Source organism: Macaca thibetana, chromosome 2 (genome assembly GCF_024542745.1).
Source record: "Macaca thibetana thibetana isolate TM-01 chromosome 2, ASM2454274v1, whole genome shotgun sequence".
Classification (NCBI taxonomy): Eukaryota; Metazoa; Chordata; class Mammalia; order Primates; family Cercopithecidae; genus Macaca; species Macaca thibetana.
In genome coordinates this window covers 59,193,342-59,202,399 of record NC_065579.1, presented here as the reverse complement: position 1 = coordinate 59,202,399, position 9,058 = coordinate 59,193,342, and the positions used below count along the sequence as shown (strand labels likewise).

Sequence of the window (9,058 nt, the reverse complement as noted above, 5' to 3'; positions counted from 1 at the left end):
GAGGTGGAGGTTGCAGAGAGTCGAGACCCTGCCACTGCACTCCAGCCTGGGTGACAAGGGTGAGACCCCATCTCAAAAAAGCAAAACCCAAAAACTTTTCTTTACTGTTGATTTAAAAAAAAAAAAAAAAAAAAGAACCAGACCATAGTTTGACTGGTGGCATGGAATTTGTGTATCAAATAAATGCATTTCCTTATTTGACAAACCATCAGTGTCTACTATTTGTTACCAGAGTTGGGCCACTATCTTTTAAAATTGCTGGTGAAAACTTGCCACTAGATGGCAGTGCCTGTATAGATGGGGAAAAAATCACCACCATTCTTGGTATAATACAGTGTAGCTTAGATGAGGTGGTGAAATAGAGGTATCAGCCTAATATTCCTAATATAGTTTCTCTTGAATTAATAAACTGAAGATTTGTAGGAAAATAAGTGAGCAAAATTTGTTTCCTGTTGTGAATTTTTCCTACAGCACTCTTTTTCTGATGTTTTCCAACTTTCTGTACTAATAGATACATTTCTGTGCATAAGATTATGAGGCATATACTCACAGTTCAGTAGTTTTTGTTAAGGATTTACTGTGTGAGTACTTCATTGTCAGGAATTGCAGAACCTTTTCCCCACTGCTCTCATCGTCTAAAAGCTCTGTGTGGCACACAGAGATGCGACCCACTCAGTCAGACTTAGATAGTGAAACCATACTGTAGAATTTTTGTCGTAAAAAGACCACATACCCAGCACCCGTGAAATAAAAGATTCATCTGTAACTGGGATTCAAACTGATTAAATTCCTTTGCTCATACTCATAAATAGCACTAAAATGTTACAACATTTTCATTTACCTATTTTTAGTTCCTCCATTTTAACTTACTAAAAATCTTGGATTGATATTCTTAACCAATAAAAGTTTACTGGTGGTCCTATTTGGCATATTATTGAAACTTGGAAAGGATAATTTGAAACAAGGTTTGAAGTTCACTGAAATACAGAGATTGAATTTATACTCAATTCTTGTGAAAAGTCTGCTAAATAAGTATGATTAAACTTTGCTTTTTGAAATTTGTCTTTTCCCTACACTTCTTTATAAGAATCCTATGATGAAGTACATAATCTTTACTATATTACATTAACTATCATTTTTCTTTTCAAATTGCTTTATTTTTAATTTTACTTTAAGTTCTGGGATACATGTGCTGATCATGCAGGTTTGTTACATAGGTATACATGTAACCATCATTTTAATATCTCACACATAAATGCACATCTTTGTAGTTACCGATCAGATATATGTGAGGCAATGAAAGGCATTGAGCGGTTACAATAAAGGGCAGACATCAGGCCTCTGCCAGTATGTACCTGCTGTGCCTTTCTGCCTGCCCTCTTTCTTTGTTTTCAGTGTGCATGCCAGTCACTGCTGCTTCTGGAGACAGAATGGAAGGATACATGTATGTGTCATTTATGGAGAAAACCAATTTATAGATGTATCTATTAGAGCTCTAAGGGATTCTCTTTCACTTCCTTGGGACTCCCAAGCAGAGGAATTAATAGAAGACTAGGAGGGTCTTGGTTTAAATTTTCAGGAAGAGAGAGACTAACTTCTCTTTGGCCTTTATGAATTTTCAGTATATCTCTTCGCTGACTTTTCCCTGTTTGATTTCTGAGTTTGGATTAATACTTAAGTTTTTTAACTTCAACATTCTCACAATTTCTGCATAAAACTTTAAAGCCTTTTAAAAGAAAAAAGAAAAATCTACCTAAAGGAGCCCTGACATAGAACACAAAATACTTGGGTTCCAGGCCTGGTTCTGCCATCAGCTAGCAGTGTGTGAGTTTGGGCAAGTTTTTTTCATCTATCCAGGCCTGCTTTGCTCATTTGTGAGAGGGATGGCTTTGCAGATTGCTAAGGTTCCTTCAGGCTCTGACATCTGCCTAATGACTTGGGCAGTTTCTTCATGAAGATGAAGTGACAGTTCTTAAAGTGGGAAGCCAGACACAGGGTTTCTAGTTTGCCTGAGATTTCCATATAGGGATGGCTGCTACCCAAGTTACCTTTTGGAATGATATATTCTCTGCCAGGGAATTCTTTTCGGAAGAGAAAAGAAAATTAAGAGTGCGTGGAAATTTTCCTAAGGACGTAACTGAAATACATTATCTAGTATATTTACCATGACAGATTCGCATATAAAAAACTGGCTGTTCCCACAGCTAAGCCATAATATTTATATTTGGTTTTGATTTGCAAGTTTTTAAAAGTGAATTCATGAAGCCTTAACCTTAGTGCAGAGTGTTCTAAAACTCAGTGAGAAATGATATCTTCAGTGGTTAATCTCCATTGATAGAAAATGTTTGGATTGCAATTTAAATCTCAGACTTTTGATCACTGCTATTTCTGTTGAGTATTCAGTGCAGCTTAGCTGCCAATATAATTTTTATTTAGATGATTATTGCCTATTTTATGGCCACATATATTTTATATGTGTATATTTTCCATATATGGAAAATATACATAAGCCTTAAAATGAAAGATCAGATAAAATCTATTGTGAGATTTAATGCACAAAATGCTTTTATTACTCTAAGCAAATAAATCACATTTCCCATTAGACGGCACCTCAGCTCCTCTATACGTACAGCAGTTCACTGGATTGAATACACAATGAACAACTGAAAAAATCAATTTCCATCATTCTGATATTCGGGCAAAAAATTCAAACTTTGTTAGAATACAGGTACTAGTAATCAAAAAGAAAATTTCTTGATATCTCCCACTAGCATTTTCAGATTTAGAATTTAACCATGAAATACACATTTAGAAATAATGACAGAAAATAACATTTTAAAATGATACTACAATTCTTCTGTAAACCTCAAAGTGATTTCTGTATGGGGAAGTTGCTGACCAGAAAATTAAATTAGAATTTTGTACATCCTCAGATATCCAAATAAAGTTAAAGGGCCACCTCCACACCACCCCCTTCAAAAACAAAAAACATATTTTCTCTCTTTTTACAGATATTGACACAGTATATTCTCACAATTTTTCTCAAGTGGGATATTAATGAGGGTAAGTAGCCAATAGTGGCAGGGCTAGATATACCTCAGATTTCGAGTGCAACAAGGGTAAGCCCCATTAATCCATGCAAAGAACTTTCATGCATATAGTTTAGTGCATATAATATTATATAACCAGAAGTTCTTTAACATTTTGCTTTTCACTAGGCAAGTTAATTTACCCAGCATATTCTGAATAGTGACATAGCATTTTTTCACAAAGCCAGTGGTTGACTTTCATGTTAACAACGCTTCAAAAATACCAAACATTATGTTGAAAATCCCAGTGCTAATTAAACAATCAACATTTGCCTTTCTGGGTATTTTACAGGTTTACTTAAAAAACTGAGCATGTATTATGTTTATTTTTAAAGCTCAAATATTTAAACTTGCAGAAATTGTGCCTCCAAGCAGTTGACAGTATAAAGCAGGTTTTAATACAATGTAGTAACAAATGAACACCTAATTGCAGATACATTGCATTTTCTTCAAAGCTAAGTTTCTGTAGCAGTGTAGCCCTCTCTTTTATAAATCAGCTGCAATGTCACTAAAGATTGGGGTATTCATCCTTTTACTGTCACTACTTGTAAGTGGATATAACATTAGAATCCTAATAGACATTCTGGATAAGTTGTACAAGGCCATTCTTGGGGCCAAGCAACAGTAAATATTTGAAAGGTAATAAAGCCAAAATACCCAGAAATTGTAGTTTTGTTGAACAACAAATGGAACAAAACGTGTTAATATGAATGTGAAAATAGAAAAAAATATATATAAAATTCTTTCTGCTTATTCTTCCAAGCAAGACTTTTGAGTGAAGATACTGTTTATTTTTTTTTTGTTTATTTTTTTTTTGCAGTGAGATATATTTTTAATAACTATTTACTTAACAAGAATCTATTTCCTAAGAAAAATCTCTGAATTCCTTTCCTTCACTGAATTTAGTCTGTCTACTCTGTTTCTTATGCAACTCACATTGCATCTGTGGATTTTGTTCTTTTGAAAAAATATATCTGTACAGCCTTCTTTGAGTTACCAAATGCCTGAAGGTAATACATCACCCCCCGGCCCCCATATTCTTCCCATTGCATAAGCATGAGGTGTATACAGCAATGCAAGAATAGGTGACTCCAGTCCAAGATAAGAAAATAGAATGGATTTTCTTGGTTGTGAGTTTTCAGATGTGCACAGTGGTAGCGACAGCAGACACCTCAGAGAATCCAGGGAGGGACACTAGAGGTTGAGCAGCAAGCTGCTAAGTGATTGAAAAGACTGGTTAGTAACACCTTTCTGTACTGGGCACAGGCCGCTATTTTAACCATGCAGCTTCTGTGGTTCATGCATTGCCTTATGATCTATAGTCCTTCTTGCTGTAGGGCTTGTTGCGCAATATGTTATCAATCTCATTTACCACATGTGATGTCATCTTTGGGAGGACCTGAGAGCAGGAGGAGAAGTACATAGGATATTGTTAGCAGTGTTGATCATTCGTTTTTTTGTGCTCTATATTTAGCAAATTAATCTAGCATCGTGTATCTTCACAAACCACAGCTGAAATATAACCACTCCCCCATCACATTGTAACCTCCTTGAGGTCAGGGGCCTTGTTGATTGCATAAATGAAGGCATAAAGGCATAAGTGAAGGCTCATAGAAATATAGAGCAGCTCTATCCAGTGTAAATATAATGCAAGCCACATTTGTAATTTTTAATTTTCTATTGGATACCTTAAAAAGAACAGTGAAATAAATACACATTTTTACTCCATTATGTCCAAAACATTATTCCAACATGTAATCAATATAGAAAAGATACTTGACAGTTGTTTTTGGTACTAAGTCACATCTTGTGAACATGTTAAAGCACATCTCTGTTTGGACTCGCCATCTTTCATGCACACAGTAGCCACATGTGGCTAGAACTATGGTAGTGCATAGCACAGGTCTAGAGACTAAGAAGAGATTTATTCTGACTGGTGGTCTGAACCCTGGTGAAAGATGGCTGGGGTTTAACAGGCATCCCAGGTAGATGGAATAGCATGGAAAAATGAACTGGAGTGATAATGTACAGTGATTAGTTGTGGGGATGGTAAAACAGGATATGGATGGTAAGAACCGGATAAGAGTGTGGAAGGCCTTAAATGCCATTTTATGGAATCCCCACTTTAGGCAGTGGGGAACCTGTCAGGACTTCTGATCTAGGAGTAACCCCATCAGACACCTGGAGGTGGTTTGAAGGGTGAGTTGGAGGAGGTTAAAAGGGGACACAGATGTTAGATATGTGTTACAATCCAAGCCGGGCAATAGGGCCTTAACTAGGGCAGTGGAGCAGAAAAGAAAAGTAGACCTGAGAGACATTTTGGGTGATGATGGTGGTTTCAAGACTGAGTAACTAGAAGAATATTGGTGTTGATTATTGAGATTAGAAACCAAAGGGAAGTAGTTTGGGGAATGAGAAGTTGGGAGGGAGTAGGATGTGTTGAGTGTAAGGTGCCTGTGGAATATCCACCTAGGAGTGACTGAGCAGCTGCACATGCAGCTGTGGAGCTTCATAGTTGCCGGAGGGCTGGAGTTGAGGGTTTGTGAATCATTTGCACTGACATGCTGATTGAAGCCTGGGGAAAGGATGAGCTCATTCAAGGCTAGCATTTATTGTGAGAAGTGGGCCAAGGGTACACATTACACCATAAGACAAGGGACAAAGGCAGACTTTCTCACTGGAAAAGTCTGACCCTGTGTGGAGACCGTGGTGAAATACATTTCTGACGACCAGTTCTGAGGTTTCAACCTCATTCTCCCTTTGCTGCAATCCTGCTGGCCAAGGTGACCTTGTCTCCACTCAAGTGCTATCCTCAGAAGCCTTAGGGTTTGGCAAAATAGTAGAGCTGCCAGCCTGGGAAACTTCATTCTGGTTAATGTTTTACTGTGAAGCTGAAGAAAGAATTTGATTTCCCACTAGCTCTGGAATTTCAGTGTCCAAACAGCTAATGTGTTATTTAAAATGAGATTGTAATAATGAGACCAAAAACCTAGAAACTGGATGTGTTGGATTTTTTTTTTTTTTGTCTAAAATACAGTGGGTTAGCCATGTGAGGAGAAAAATCCTTCATTCATTACACCAAAACAAATTTTTGATAGGAAAGAGATTTAGACATTAGAAAAACGAAACCATAAAAGTACTCGAATAAAACAAGATGTAGTATCGCAAGACCAGAATTTTCAAGAGAAGCCCCACTTTAAAACATTGTAAACTACTACAGATTTTACAAACACTCCACAGGCTACTAGTTTTGCAAACTTGATGTTACAATGCCTGGGATAGGTGGTGGGTGAGGGAAGGTCTGGCTAACGTTGCTGGGGCTGGCTGGACATTAGTGAAAGGCCTCCCAGGATTCGGTTCCTGTTGATCTGGAACTTGGGAGTGGAGGAGGATTTTGCTAGGCTGGGGTAGTGGTCAGTTTGTAGGCAGGGGGCCACTGCTATCGCCGAGGCTCTGAGTGGTTCAGGATGGCTGAGGATTCAGATTCCGGGGAGGTGTGGTGGGGAGTGATGAGGCCCGACTGCTGCGGAGCCTGGCCTTCTCTGAGTGGGTGGGGAACCTCAGAAGGGTTTTAAGGCATGTGGGGAGGACGAGGAGAGGCGGTTCTCCCACCTTTTAGGCGGGAGTGGGGAGGATGGAACCTGTGTGGGTGAAGGCTGGCTGCCTGTAACTGTGCTTTCACCTGTTGTCTCTCCCACCTATCGGGCTCTGATTTATATACGCCCCTTCATTTCTGCACATCCTAGGCACATGGCATCCCTTGAAGCAGCTGCCTTCCCAGCCTACTAGAAATATTTTCTTACAACTACTGGTGCTCCATATTTTCCATCCTTCTGCAACCAGTCCCACCACTGCTGGGTACCCCTAGTCACCCAGTCTGCTCTTCACCATGTTGTGGGCCCAATCACAGCTTGTCTTGGGTGGACTTCAGTGCTGGGTAGTGGGAGGTGGAGTAGAACAGGGGAGGATTGGTAAGCCCGCAATGGTACCAGCCTTGCTGCATGGATAATGTCCCCTTTAGGATAGGCAAAGCCTCATCCTGCTGCAAGCAAAAGCCTTGCTAGGGAGGAAATGTTTTGGGAAGAAAAATTACTCAAGACTTTTCCTCTGAAAGTGTCTCCTTCCCCGTCAGCTGCCTTGTCTACTTCCACAGCTTTTAAAACTCAGCCTGAGACTTGCCTCATATGCCATCCCCAGGCACTGTGACTGCCCCCAGGAATGGCAGTGATCTCCCAGTAATAGCATGATAAGAATCCTCAATTCCTCCCTCTTCTGCCAAGCCATGGTGTCTCTCTTTCTCAAACCTGCAGAATCCATGCACTTCTCTCCCCCTCCATGGCCACAACCCTCATTCAAGCCACCATCGCCTCTTGCCTGGATGACTGCCCTTGCTCTTCATTCTACTTTCCGCACAGCAGCCAGAGTGACCTTCAGACATTCAAACAGGAGCATGTCCCTCCTCTTAAAACCCTCCACAAGGACTTGTCACATGTAGCATGAACTGTAACCCATGGTGTCCTGCGAGACCTGGCCCTGCCTGTCTCTCCTCATCACTGCAGCTGCTGTGCCTGTGCTCAACTACATGTTGACCACATTGGCCTTAGCTGACAGTTCCTGGGAAAAGTCATGGTCCTTCCCATCTCAGGGCCTTTCCACTGCTCTTCCCTGTCCCTGAAATGCACTTTCCTGGACTCTTCACATGCTGTGTGAAGGCATGTAAATCGTTGTCAAAGAATGTAAAAAATGAAGGCATGCGAAGTCCTTGGAATAAACATATTCCAGAGGGGCTTTTTGCAAAGACATTTAAAATAGGCTCACCCATTTCTCAGTCTCAGTAAAATAAACATTTATTTACTTAATGGCCCTTTTCACAACCTGAAATCATTTTGTATATTTATCTGTCTCTCCTACTGGCATGTAAAAAACCCCTTGAAGGTTAGACGGTGTTATTCTTCTTTCCTGTGGGTACCTGGTATACAGTAGGCTCTCAAAGATCTGTTGAATGAATTAAGGGATAGATTTTTTAATTCACTGTTTCTCAGCCAGCACATGAGCTCTTTGAAGGCCGGGTCCTGTTGCCCATCTCAGTCCTCCCACTGCCTAAGATGATGCCAGACATAGAATTAAGTGCTCCATAAATATTAGTGAAACTGAAATCATTGGATTGAATTTCAGTTCTTTTTTGTACAAACTGTTCTGTCCCCTCATCACTGTGTACCCTTATCTTTTCCCAGAGCATAAATGAAAATGAGAGGTGGCATTCATAAGAGGGATAATTCCTCATGTAGGCACAGGGAACCTCACAGAATCCAGTAGGAGTTACAGGGCTGGATATGGGAGTTGTTAGAAGCAGAGAGGCAGAGGTGATTAAACAGCTGCACAGCCCTAAGAAAGGCTGGGGGAGTGGGCAGCGGATCTATGCCATTTATTCCACAGTGTGTTCTGGGCTATTTTTAAAAAGGATTTTAAATCATATTTGTCCCTACCTCTACCTGTTTCCTTTTGGGAATGGTAACAGGGCTATGTGCTTGTTGCAAGGACAGGTAGATAGGGAAGAAGCTGTGAGATAGTTCTTTTCCTCCCATGAGCAGGAGAAAAATAGACAACCTTTCTTGTTTTAGCAGGTAGTGGCAAGAATTGCGGGCAGGATCATTCCTAGGGCTTTTAGCAGGGTTGAGAGTAGGACAGACTCAGGATTAGCTGTGGCCTTTGGGGAAAGGAGGTGGTCACAATAGATACTAAACTCCACCCCTCTCCTTAGAGTTCCCAGGAACATCCTTTCAACCCACCCACTGCCACTACAAGCTCCCCAGAATATAGCTGCAGGCCCCATCTAGTGCCCTGAACCAGCGGCCATCCTCATGGCATAGGGAATGGGGATGGGCCTCCTAAATTTGCTTCTAGGGAGATGTGATCCTGGAAGTCCAAAATAGAATTTTGAGCCGATTTCTCTTAAAACATGGCAAATA

At 40.3% G+C, this 9,058-nt stretch overlaps 1 protein-coding gene across 3 annotated transcripts in view; it reads right to left on the bottom strand.

The window, feature by feature from the left end:
• KCNAB1 (potassium voltage-gated channel subfamily A regulatory beta subunit 1) overlaps nt 1-9,058 on the bottom strand; it is a 420,994-nt gene continuing 411,936 nt past the window's right edge. For all 3 annotated transcript variants that reach the window (XM_050779874.1, XM_050779875.1, XM_050779876.1), the window contains exon 14: nt 1-4,488. In XM_050779874.1, the coding sequence (XP_050635831.1) occupies nt 4,399-4,488 (90 nt within the window). In that variant the 3' untranslated portion in view covers nt 1-4,398. The remainder of the gene's footprint in view (nt 4,489-9,058) is intronic.